General features: G+C 39.3%; 1 protein-coding gene across 2 annotated transcripts; it reads right to left on the bottom strand.

The window, feature by feature from the left end:
* Positions 1–7,432: 7,432 nt before the first annotated feature.
* Positions 7,433–12,896, bottom strand: plvapa (plasmalemma vesicle associated protein a). 2 transcript variants are annotated; one of them, XM_083928734.1, is made up of 6 exons: positions 12,235–12,896; positions 11,663–11,726; positions 10,820–11,541; positions 9,119–9,923; positions 8,417–8,474; positions 7,433–7,732 (listed from the first exon to the last, which is right to left on the bottom strand). In XM_083928734.1, the coding sequence occupies exons 1-6, from the start codon at positions 12,628–12,630 to the stop codon at positions 7,699–7,701; spliced, it is 2,079 nt and encodes a 692-aa protein (XP_083784860.1). In that variant the 5' UTR covers positions 12,631–12,896; the 3' UTR covers positions 7,433–7,698. The 2 variants fall into 2 exon arrangements, with proteins under 2 accessions (XP_083784860.1, XP_083784861.1); XM_083928735.1 differs by having other exon boundaries at positions 10,820–11,538.
* Positions 12,897–13,268: the final 372 nt, after the last annotated feature.

Raw genomic sequence — 13,268 nt, 5'->3', positions numbered from 1 at the left:
AAGAAAGTCACTTTGCACCATGTTTGTTACAAAACCCCCACAACACCACAAATCTTGCTTATTTGTGGTGTAGCCTAAACATCCTGCACATACTCAGTTTGTGTAAAAATGAAGCATACAAAAGGGGTCCAAGAGTTAGATGAGAAGAGTCGTCATATTATATGAAACTAATATGTTTAGTTTAGCAAAGCAGAGAAAGACTACGACAGTATAGGCTATAAGCTGCCATATCTCAGCTTTGGAGGTGCTGTGGCCGTGTGGCAGATTTTGTACTAACAGAGCCATAGTAGCCTTAGTGCTAAGCTAAGCTTACTGGCTGCTGGTGTAAAACTTAACATACAAAGATGTTGAGAGTGGTATCAATCTCCTCGTCTAACTCTTGGCAAGACAGCAAATAAGCCAATTTTCCCCAAATGTCAATTGATTTAAGCAGTTAATAATAGGCTGTGAATGTCAGTGGTACAGAATTACCAACAAATGTGCAACTAATGAAATTGCCAAAACCCACTGACATTTTTTTTAGGAGCCAGGGGCAGTTTGCTTTGTCTGGTTGGTAATCCAGCCTTGCATGTCATTTCAGAGTTTAAAGGATCTATGCTTGGCCCCTGCAGAAGTGCTGCTTACAGCGTTCCTGAGAACCACTCATATGAATAACTTATACAGTATATACTATATAGTCCTATATAGTTAGAGGACGCTGCAGCAGCGTCACCTATTGGCCAAATGGCACCAAACTTTTATATTGTCACATAAGCCCTGCATACACTTAGACTCCTTGCTTTCATAGTTAGATGATGCTGTATGTAAATGTGCATATCTCAGCAACATTTCCTATTCCTATTTCCAGCAACAAAATGAATAAAAACTGAAATTTTAAGTAGAGATAGTAGAGAGAGAGACTAATTTGATTTCTTGGGATCAATTATTCATTCACACCTTCTGCTGGGGCCATCACCCAAAGGCAAGTCTGTCTGCCTGTCACAGTTTCTTACTGTCATGTCAGGAACACAGACAAGTTCTGCTGCAGGTTTTTCTGTTGGGAGAAGGTGTTTCGCTGCTTCAAGCACAGTGAGAGGTGAAGACGGACAGGAGAATAGATCACTGGGACTGTGGGCAGGATTCAATTGAGGCCTGAGTGAAGAAAAAATTTATCAAATCCTTCAAAATAATAAAACAAAGAAAAAATAAAACATTAACTTCCTTTACGTGACATTTTGCAAGTAAATATACTATGTGGTTAAAAAATGGAAACACAATATCCCGCCACATTCCAAAGCTTCCTCTGAATTAATATTGGTTTTATTATCCAAGAAATTCACCTTGCGTGTATAATGTTTAGAGTGTTATTAACTTTATGCTTTGTAAATTACCAAACCCTTTAGACCTGTAAAAAGAAGAACCAAAGGGACATTTATTTACACATTCATTCCCCTCTAATACACTGCTATGGACACTAGATGGAAGCAGTACACAGTTTATCACTTAAAGCCATAAGAGAAGAGTCGGGCTGATGCCATCTTATTAAAAACGATGTCTTTTAACCGTAACTATGAAATGTAAACACTATTATATTTCTGTCAGGACATTAGATGTGGACTGTAGGATAAAACCTTGTCTCCCCTCTTTCCCAAGATGCAGTTTTAAAACTAAGTTATTTTTTATATTTATGTCAAAAATCCGTCTCAGGTGGCTTTACAACATTTAAAACAATGTCAAAATTTCCTGAAAATGTAATTACTTAAGCTGAAATAAAACCCATAATGTAATCATTTGTCCACTGATGTAATAAAATGCCTTGAACGATACTTATTACAGATTCTGACTGATAAGTTAATAATGTTTATGATGATTTGAGGATTTTTTTTTATTAAGATGTCTTCCATTTATGCAAATTTCTTTTGGTTAGATGAATATGAGAAACTTGAGTTGTGCTTTAAAAAGGGAACGTTTTTTGTAGCAAATTTTCTTGTTAAAGCGTGGTAAAGAAGAAGTAATATGTTGTTCAGAGATCCAGCTGTATAATAATCTGTATTTTGAATGTACTGTATTATGTGATGGTGTCTTATAAACCCATGAGGGTTGGGGACTTTGTGTGCAGGACACAAAAAAACAAAAAGAAAAATGAAATAATGTAGAAAAGATATGCTATTTCCTTGAAATGCAAAATGTGCAAGTGTACAAAAAGACTGTTAGTGTCATGTTCGCTTACTGAAAAAAAACTTTAAAAAGCTTAATGTAGAATTTGAAATATACAACAGATAGCAAGTGGCGCGCTGTTATCAGGCAGAGATGCATTAAACTAAAACCCCTACGGGAAATGAACCCTCCCATACACAAACTGAGAGGTCGTTGTGCAAGGATGGTCCATTAGACCACAGTGGATCTGAGATTAATCACCAGCAGAAAATGGCAAGAGCTGCAGATGAAGTAATGTGGGCAACACAGTCGGTTCAATCTCCATGAAATGTTTTTTTTTTTTTTTATCTGAGTCATCAGTGATTCTTATTAAAAACATGTTATTGCAATATCAGGAAATCACATTATTAGTGGAGTTATCAGGATGTCGTAAATCACAGAAAGGTTTAAGGTCAAGAGCCGAGGTTCTGGCTTCTCGTAAATTACTGAGGCAAATTATTGGGTATTTCTCACATTCAAATTTTGAGAACAGAAACAAATCCTGTTTCCATAAAATAACAGAGGAAGTCACACAAAAACGCTTTATAAATGCCTGTTAGTGTAGAGTTTTTTTCTTCTTTCTAAATCATGCATCTATTTGCATTGTGTCAAGTCCCTGGACCTCTCCAGCCTTTATGAAGCCCTTTGCCTTTTGTTTAGACTTGTTTTTATAGTTTATACCTGAAACTGCTGGAGTCAGTTGACCTTCTAAATTAACCCCTAGAAATTTAAGAAATCACCCCTGACTTTTGAATTGAGTTTGGGATATTCCCCTTCTCTTGGTTTCACTCTCCGTATTACTCTGTGGGTTTTATATAAAAAGAGGACTGATAACCTCTAAACTATTAACAATCAGGGAAGAGAATAACTTCTGGTCCCACGCACAATTATGTTGAAATCACAGGGTCAAGAGTGCACACATCCTCCTGCTGAGCCAGGTTTCTCCCATCACCTCCCAGCTGTCAAGTGGGTGTTTATATACACTTTGTGCAATGACGGATGTCTCTCAGCAGGGGTGAGGGATTGAATCCAAATAACTGCAGTGGCTTCAGCTCCATTGCTCTCTCTTAGACTAGATGATCTGTAAGATCCCTGCCTGCGGTGTGGCACCATTACGGCTCTCAGTATGTGATGGATAATCAATGACGTGGATAAATAGGATATTGTTGGAGCAGGTCAGGGCTCAGAGCTCAGCTCATGACATCAGTGGCGTCAGCAACCACCGTGATACAATCACTAATATGAAGATGAAAGCTGTCTTTTTATCTATTTGAAGAATTATGAAGCACCTAACATACTGTATATAAAGATACCTAACACTTCCATAGGTGACTTGGCTGGGAACCGGAGGGTCGCTGGTTCGAGTCCCTGTGTGGAGCATGAATGGAGCGTGGACTGGTGGCGGGAGAGGTGCCAGCTCATCTCAATGCCGAGGTGCTGTTGAGCAAGGCACCGAACCCCCAACTGCTCGGGACGCTGAGCCATTGGCAGCCCCCTCGCTCTGACATCTCTCCATTAATTGCATGAGTGTGTATTTAGGGCCTGTGTGTGTGTAACATGAATAATATAATAACAGAGTGAAAAAATTGAATTTCCCTTAGCGGGATAAATTCTTCTTCAACAACAAAACATTGTTGTTCAAAATGCAAATAGTACCGGTATTAATCTATGCACATCAGTTATTTTGTAACATTAACTGCAAAATAAGAAACCAAAGTATATCAGTATGTGATTCTTTAACTCTCATATTGACATAGTTTTAAACTAGCCTCAATATTACAACAGCAACATTAGACAATTATGGCTTTTGGTTTTGGTGTGCCAAATGAAGATTTTCTGTGTGAAACAATGTCTGGAAGCGCCACGGCATAACATTTACAATGTTTAAAACAAATGATGTCATTGTTCCTCAGTAAAGTTGTTTCCAGTGTGTTTAGTTTTACGCTGGTACTTAATGTAGGTACGGTTGAACATAAGAAAGGTGTTGGTGTAAAATGTGGAACTGTTGTGTCTCTTACATTAACATTGATGACAAAATGGTTTGTTTTTTAATTGTATAGTTGTATATTATTATTAAATTCGATTTTCTGATTTTTCATTTAGCAAAAAATTCCTGTCAGCCCCAGCTTTACTGCGTGTAAGGCTAATTATTGTTAACATTGTAAAACACTACGATAGTGAATATGGTTAACATTAAACCTAATAGACATCAACATGTTAGCATAGCGACTGTAAGCATGTTAGCACTTAGCTTGGCTCAATAGAGCCTCACAGACACTAAACTAGTTTTGTCCTGTAGACACTAAACTAGTTTTCTTCAAAAAATGGGTATTATGTACGACGATTTTGTCATTTATTTTGTTAATTATACATTTTTTTTCTTTCAACAATATCCTTAATGTTGCCTAACAGAACACACAAGACTCTCCCAGGTAATGTAACAATCATATAGCTTTATTTTAGGACTGCCAGTTTCAGTTATTTTAACTTTACCTCAGAAATCACATTTTATCTGTCATGTTAGCATAGCTAATGGCTCTAAATACTACAACCACCACTGCAATTGCTGCATTTAACTAAAGTTGAGCCCAAAATGAGAAGTGAACCAATTTTGGAGGCAAATTTAAATTCACTTTCCCTCGCTTTTATCCATTAACCAGATATTTTGTAACAGAGTTATCATATGTTGGACTGATGATTTAACTATGAGTCTCCCTGAACTGAGAACCATGGGTCTCGTAACGTTGTAAAAGGGACTGCAATAAGCCTAAGAGTACGCTGTATTCTGTTATGAAGACATCACATGTGCAGGATTTGCTCATGAAACTGACGCTATATTAGGTCTGCTCAAACACGGGTTACATGAAGTCAAACACACCCTCTTGAAGCAATTAAACAGATCCTTGTTTTCCTTTCCATAACTCTTCTGTAGAAAGAGGTCAAGGTGAAAAGTCAGGGTCGAGCTGAAGGACTTCAACACAAAAGGATGTCACTGCTGGGGTGCATTTTCCCTCCCAGCTGTTTCCAGTGCTTACCACCCTCCCTCTCCACACTATAGTACCAGCAAAAGAGAAAGGGGTTTTGCCCCTTGATGTCTTTCTTGCATGTCATGGGACTGAGGGAGGTCAGGCAGATAGGAAATGCAATTAGAAGTCACAGTAAAGAAGGAACATTAGCAGCTACAGACAAAAGAGTTCACAGTCCTGCAACCCCAGGTGAGGAAGGAGGTCGTAATCTTAAGCACCCGTTCCCTTTCCTGCATCAGGAGGGGGACGGAGGTGTTCAGGTATGCTGCGACACAATGGCCCCAAGTCTTCATCAGTGGTCTCAGTGCTGTCCACAATGCTGAGGGTCAAGATCACAAAAGAAAAGCCAGCAATGAGGTTATTAATGTGTCATTTATACTCAAACTGATCATGTACTGGACGATCCGGATCCCAGTGGTACAAATGGCCTAAAAATTGATCCACTTGAAAAATAAAGACAAGCATGGATAGGCGAACAAATAATTAGTTTTGCTTATTGTTGGCAGTGTTGCAAAGGTCTTGCCAGTGAAAATATTAAATAGTCATGTCAGTAATTTCACAAGCCAATTGTGTTGAGAAACATGTAAAAGCTACAAATGGAAGAAATAATGTGAGCTTCAACATGTGCCTCCCTTCTACAGGGGCTAATTTGTATTGTGTGTGCACTGTGTAATGTTTATCCAGTACAAGTTTAAAATAAACATGGCCAAAGTTTTCATTTTCTTAGTGCTTATTAAAATGTCTTATTTTCCACTAGATGCTAACAATTATTTTAACCTTATTTGTAAGTTGGTATTGTTTGTTTTGACTGGACCTACACTACGATTTATTTTGTCTTGTACTAGTTAAAGTTACATTTACATGTGATATTGATATAATTATAAAACTGTAACTTAAATAAATAAATACATAGATAAATTACAGGGGGGTTGTTGAAGCCTCAAAGCATAAAGTGCATAAGTTCATCTCCCCGTTCTGGAGCCTTAACTGTTTCTGTTCAAACCTTGTCTGAACCCAGACATTTATAGCTTAACTGTATATTTTCTGTCTGTAGATGAGTTGTTTGGTCTTCTCCATATAGTGCAACAAAGTGAGTGATGAGTGAGTTATCAGGGTCCCCTGTGTCAGTTAAAACAATAGCCAATTGCGTCAGTTGTGTACGGGGAATAAAGAAATGCCACGAGTCGACAGGAAAATGCATTGAGATGACGGGAAACGGAGCAGCATCATCGTGATGGTTTTCCAGTGAAGATTTAACATGTCCTGTATCTCAGACAATCCAATAAAGAAACTCCCTGAAGCATCCAACCAGTTGACCTTTAATATCCTTGCAGCTACCCCTGCAGTAAGCTGCACATCCCAAATGTGGAAAAACACTTGATGTTAAACAAAGGATATCCTTTAGACAGGAAAGAGCTCTGCCTTCGCTCAGGACTAAGTGCTGTATTTATTAATTGGCGCCAAACACAATGCAGTCTTGGTTCTTGAATTAAAAGTGCGTTCCCATCCTTTCACAGTGCAATGAACAGGATGTTTGTCTTTTCTCATTATGGTTTGTTTCCCTGCGCCATGGTAATACTGCACTGGTCCAAAGTAAAGTAAACGCACTGAATTCTACGATCCATGTCCGAAATATGACTTTAAACTCTTTAACAGAGACGTAAGGAGCGTGCTATTCATATCTCAGAAATGTTGGAACATAGAGGGATTCATTTGTACACTCCAACAAACAACCATGTTTATATTTTTCTATATTAATATCCGTCTCTTTGTTTTATAAACCAAACAAAGATTAAAAATACAATATGTCTGCTTTTTTTGCTATTTCAGGGCTTGTTTTGGGAAAGGTCAGCGCACTCATCAAATACCACCACCAGCCCCCCACCCGCCCATGCTTTATGAGATATATTGGGATTTTATTTAGGCAATGGATATCCGTGTTTTCTACAGTTAAGTGATGGCACATTGTTTTTAACAACATCGTGTTTATAAGAATGCTTCCAAAAGTTCCTCAGCTGACCGGCTGAGAGGTTGGCAGGTAAACATAAACACGCTGGAGGGATTAAATCATGCTGCCAGTAAATCTTAATTAACCACACAATAGGTGACGCACAAAGGGACAAACAGTTGTTTCCTGGGTCTGTATTGGATAATATCTTAAACAGATTTGTTTATAAAGAAGAGACAGGCACAGTTGATGTGCTTTTGTTTAAACAAAGCTTTAATTTTTCTGTATTTACAGTTTAAATGTACAATATGGGCTTATTCATACTTGAAGATACATATTAACACACAAATTTCACATTTTACATTCAAAAGTGCAATTGTTATTGAAATAACTTTTCTAAATGCATATTGCCAAACATAATAAACTGTGTATTATAAACGGTACATTTATTGATATAAAATATGTGAACTCAATATGAGAAGCTTGCATTTAGTTGTGCTTAATAAATGCAGTTAAAGATAAATCTCTTGATTTTTCTCATCAAGGAGGCTAACCCAACAGCCTGGACAGATCTTGTTTCTCCCTGGAAAAAAAGAAAAGAAAGTAAGAGAGAAAGTTATTTCTTGATGAACTTTAAAAAAAAAAATGTTAACGGATACTTTTGGTGGTGTTTTATATTTGTCTTATTGTTAATTAATCCCATGAAATAAACCAAAATAACAATGAATCCGTCTGAATAACAAGTAATGTGTCGTCAAAGCCTGATTCTGTTTATTATTTTGGGCTGTGAAGCTAAATCTTTGTCCCAAAATAATTTAAAACACATCAATGAGTATTACTATTAATCACTATTACACTGGGGACGTGTTCGTTCATTACCAGTCAATCTTACACATACACCATCCTGTAAATACTCACTAGAGCACCTTATATGTTTGAATCTGCAGCTGAAAATAGTGAAACATTTTATTAAAAAAAACAAACTAAAGTGCTCAGCTGTCTTAGAAAATGGAAGAAAATATATTATTATTATTATTTTTTTTAATATTTACGTCTTCAGTGGGAACTAGTGGTTTTGGGGAAGAGGGGAAATATAGAAATCAAAGTATACGGAGACAAACTAATGCTGTTGATTGTTTTATTTTTCTCCGTGTCATTTATTAACAATATTTATTCAAACTAAATATTGCTTTGTGCACCCACTGTTCTGCCTGCAACACTTTCACGCTCACTCTCAACCTACAGCTAAAAGAAGCGTAATACTCACTCTGGGGCTGAGGGGTTGATGATGCGCTGAAGATCTTTAAGGTGCTGAGCCACACTGACTGTTGGTTAGACATAAAAAATGTGTCATTATTTAGCCATTATGTAGTCAATCAAGCTGCATTCAACACTACAGAAATGCTAACAGTTCTACTGAGATCTACAAAGGTTACAAACATCAGAGTCATTCTTTCAAAGTTTGATCAGGAATTGTTATAATGAAGTTTGAAATCAAATACATGCTTTGAATATAAATGGGTGGTTGCAAACAGATTACTCTTGATGTTTGTTTAAAGGTTCAGTTCACCCAAATGATTCATCTATCTGTTAATGCAGGTAGTTTTGGTTTTATTTACCCAGGTTTTGATTGAAATAAATGCCTGAGACAGGTGGTGAATGGGATTTAATTTGTTAAATAATTCACCAGCAGCTTGTGCCTCTGTTACTCTGGATAATCCACTTTCCTCCAACCATTCAGGAAAGACACTGTATTTTCAATGTTTTAAGACAAATACGTTTTCATTGACGGGGACAGAAATATCAGAAATTGATTTTTCAAAACCTGGACAAATGAAATCTAAACCATCTGCTTGAACAATACAGTACCAGTCAAGGTTTGTGTGTCCAAACTTTTGACTGGTACTGTATCTTTACTGAAAAAAATCCCCCAGAATGGGAATAATAAACTGCAGATATATATTCTTACTTGAGCCACCTCCCAGTCCACTCGTTCTTCCTGTACCAATAGACGATCCGCTATTCCCAGTTGATGGCACTTTCCCTGTTCCACTTCCTGACTTACTTTGCCCCGTGTTACTGCTCCCCCACCAAGAAAATCCGGAGCCGGTTGACCCACTCTTACTAGTTGATCCAGTCGATCCAGTCGAACCAGAACTTGAGGGGCTTTTCACACTTGATGTTGGCTTATTTGAGCCTATCCCGCTTGATCCAGAGGATGTCCCCAAGCTTGATGAGCTTCTCCCACTCAGTGCTGGCTTACTTGAACCTGTCCCACTTGAGCTAAGATTTGGAATTGACCCTGTTGATCCAAGGCTTGAGGAGCCCGTCCCAGTCGATCCTAGCTTATTTAAAGTTGACCCAATGGAGCTACTCGACCCAGAAGACGAGTGGGAGGTGCTTGACGAGCCCGTCCCAGTTGATCCTAGCTTATTGAGAGCTGACCCAAATGGGTTACTCGACCCAGAAGACAACAGGGACGTGCTTGAAGAGCCCGTCCCAGTCGATCCTAGCTTATTGAGAGCTGACCCAAATGGGTTACTCGACCCAGAAGACAACAGGGACGTGCTTGAAGAGCCCGTCCCAGTCGATCCTAGCTTATTGAGAGCTGACCCATACGAGCCTAAGCTTGAAGTCAACCCACCTGACCCTCCCCTAAGAAGCTGACCCCCACTAGAAGAGCTGGATCCCCCACCACTGAGCAAGCTCCACCCAGGCTGAGACTGTGTGCCTAACCGAGAGGTCGAACCTCCTGAAAATCCACCAAATCCTGTCTGAAATAAAAATGAGAGCAATGTTAAAATGGGGAACAACTGATTGGAAACCAATTACATTTTCTGTTTTAAGACTCAATCCCCTGATCTTAAGAACATCATAGAGCTTCATGTCGAGGTTCTTGTCCTTACACAACAGCAGACACTTAACAGAACTAACAGAACCCTTTGCCCAGTTCTCCCCCTTCAGTACTCTTGTTCTTTACTGGAAGACAATTTCCCTCCCACACCTCCTCCTCTGCACTTAAATTTGGAGGATTTCCAACCACCTGTAAGGCAGCTTTGATCTGATGCACCTCATGCAATGTGTTAATATAGCCATGCACTAAGATAAGGGACTTGTAGATAAGATGAGGATTTGTTAGGATGTAAATGTTATAAAAGAAAATATGTCTTCTGATACTGCAGAGACGGAGAGTATTATTGATGATAAAAGCTCAAATTTATGCACAAAAGAGACTCAAGTGCGGCACAAATGTATGCAGCTCTTCACATAAAACAGGGGTATTAGGGTCGGTCAGTAACAATGAAATGTAATAATAACCTGTATAGTCCATGTATACATTACATTGTACTATATAAGAGAATCTCCAACAACATTTCTTTCATGGGCTGCTGCTGTTTACAGCTCACAATTAGTTCCCTGAATGAATTCTCAGTCTCTTCCATTTGAACTGCCTTCACTAAAAAGAATAATCAATATTGTTCAGGATATTGAACATGATTCTTCTTGGTAACCATAGGTCTAATCTAAAGCAAAATCTTAAATATTTAAATCTTGAGTAATCAAAGGCTAAACGAAGTATACAATAGCCCCTAGAAGCCATGCCGTTGATTATACTTCTGCAGAGCTGCAAATATGTTACACTTAATCAGTCATAGCACGTTTTTCTTACCTTAGACGTGCAGGACATGTTCAGCTGCTTGATTTGCTCTGTCAGGTGATCAATCGCTTTAGTTTTGTACTTGACATTGTTGTTCAGGACCTCTATGTCTCCATTTAACCTCAGCTTGTCCATCAAGAGTTTCTCCTTGTCCTCGTCGTGTTTCCGCTGAAGCTTGTCTAAGTTCTGCTTGTGCTGCAGGATCATGCCCGTGCGGTTCGTGCTGCACCAGCGGTAGTCGTCAGACAGTCGCCAGTTCTCTGCCTTGAAGCGGCTGTTCTCACCCTGGATGATTGACACCTGTTCTCCCACATTATTCAGGTAACGCTGAAACTTGTCCTCCACTTCCCTGGACAGGCTGGTGCAGTTGGTGCGGATCTGCTCTAGGTGTTCCCTCTGTTTTGTACAGGTGAGCTGGAAGGCGATGTGTGAGGGGAAGAGGGAACTGATCTTATTTAAGAAAGCCTTAGAGACATTAGAGATACCCATCAAGGACTGGGCAAAGTCGTCTTTGCATTTTTGTCTAAAGAACGCCACTTCCTTTTCATGTGTGGATTTTTCCCTCCGTAGACGGATGACCTCCAAGTTAATGTTGTCTCTCTCTTTGGCAGTCTGGTCCATTTCCATCCTCATCCTCTGCCCTGTTTGTGTGAAGTTGGACTCCACAAGCTCTAACCTGGCTTTCAGTCGTTCAGTCAGCAGCCCACAGTTACAGTTATCTGGAAGTGGCGCTACTTAGAAAAACAATAATGGACAAAAGAGAAAAATAATAGGCAAATATATCTTTCTCAAAAGCATTAAGTGTCCACAGTTTTGACAGCACAAGAGTTTGAGAAAGAGAGATGTCCTACTTACATGTTTGGCATCCGGCATTAAAATTTTTGCGGTTGCAAATGAACAACTCGCTATAGCACTGTTGCTGTTTATATCAGAGAAAGAGACGAGATTAGAGTTTTAGTTATTTTTGTTCTGGACCAGTTGTGAAATAGAGAAAAACAGGAAAAACAATTGATCATTTACAGTTTACCTTGAGCACCAAGATTCTTGCTATAGTCAAGTGCTACTCTGCTGGGTTACTATAAAAGAATATTGAACATTTTTCTATTTATTGAAAAACACTTAAATACAATTACATTCTATATACTGTATATATGAAGCACCTTTTATGAACATTTTAAGAGTCTCGACTAAAGCCTCACAGGTATATTGAAAGCATTTTTCCTTTCATCTAACTTTGCTTGCATTAACAACAGTTAGTTTAACCATACTGACACAAACATATCCACACCTTCCTTTCTATGGCTATTGAAAGGTTAGGAGTTTAAGTCCAAATAAGATGTTGAAGCTAAGTCACACATGAAAAATGAACACTACTAACTGGAACGTGCATTTTAGATATATTCAAAAGGCTTAGCTGAGTTTCTCACCAGCTTCTTGTCAATATCTTGGATAAGGACTGAGGAGATGTTGGAGAAGTAGCGGAGGCTGTTGAGGTCCCAGTCGTTGCGGGCCTTCTCAGTCAGGGTGGTGTTGAGAAAGTTGGTCAAGTTCTTCCTCTGCTTCCTCAGGGCGACATTCTCTATGGAGAGTCGGCTGAAGCTCTCTTCCAGGTCCTGGATACGAGACGTGGACGCCGAGTCCTGCGTCTTACCGTAGACCAGAAAGAGCACAAGGCTAACTATGATAAGAGACTGAATGAGCGAAGAAAAGAAGAAGACAATGCGCATGTAGTAGCCGCAGCTCTTGCCCTTTGAGCGGTACTGCATCTTCTTTAGAGCCTGCGGGCTGGATTTGGAGACCTGGGAGTAGCCACTGCTATACATGCTGATGGCAAAATGAGGGTCAGAGAGAAGTGGCAAGGCTGGCCGAGTTCAAACAAGGTTCATCTCTTAATCAGACACGATAGACACGTTCCTCCTCAGCACTTTGCGAGACAAATGGACAAATAATACAATGCTGAATTATTTCAAATCAGCCGGTGGATTTCACAGTCCGTTTCGTGTAAAGCTTGCGCCCCTTCCTCTAACAAAGCCAAACGCACTACAGATGCAGACCAGACATTTCCTCTCAGAAGTGTTGATAGCATGAGAATTGGTCAGATTGTGAGTGTGTTGTAAACATGGTAGGGATTTATAAACTCCTCTGGGCACACACTTCCCATCATGGGAAGCTTGCTGCTCCATTGGCTGCCCCTCCCTGTGCAGAGGTTATCAACACACACACACACACAAACACACACGTGACCAGTATGCATGCATGTGCAGTACAAGGCTACCCCCCCCCCCCCACACACACACACACGTTTTTATTACCCTGATTTTCTGTTTGACCCATTACAGTGTTAAAAATGTTCCCAGTTACAGCAAAAAGACAGGTTTGTGAGTCTCAAAGCTTTGTTATCCTGTTTTTAACTGTGTGTCTATTTTTATGTACATTGAGAGCAAATACCTCCAGTATATGT

The sequence above is a fragment of the Echiichthys vipera genome (genome assembly GCF_963691815.1).
Source record: "Echiichthys vipera genome assembly, chromosome: 15".
In the NCBI taxonomy this organism is placed as follows: domain Eukaryota; kingdom Metazoa; phylum Chordata; class Actinopteri; order Perciformes; family Trachinidae; genus Echiichthys; species Echiichthys vipera.
The sequence above is the reverse complement of the archived record's forward strand: the minus strand, read 5'-3'. Positions and strand labels throughout refer to the sequence as shown.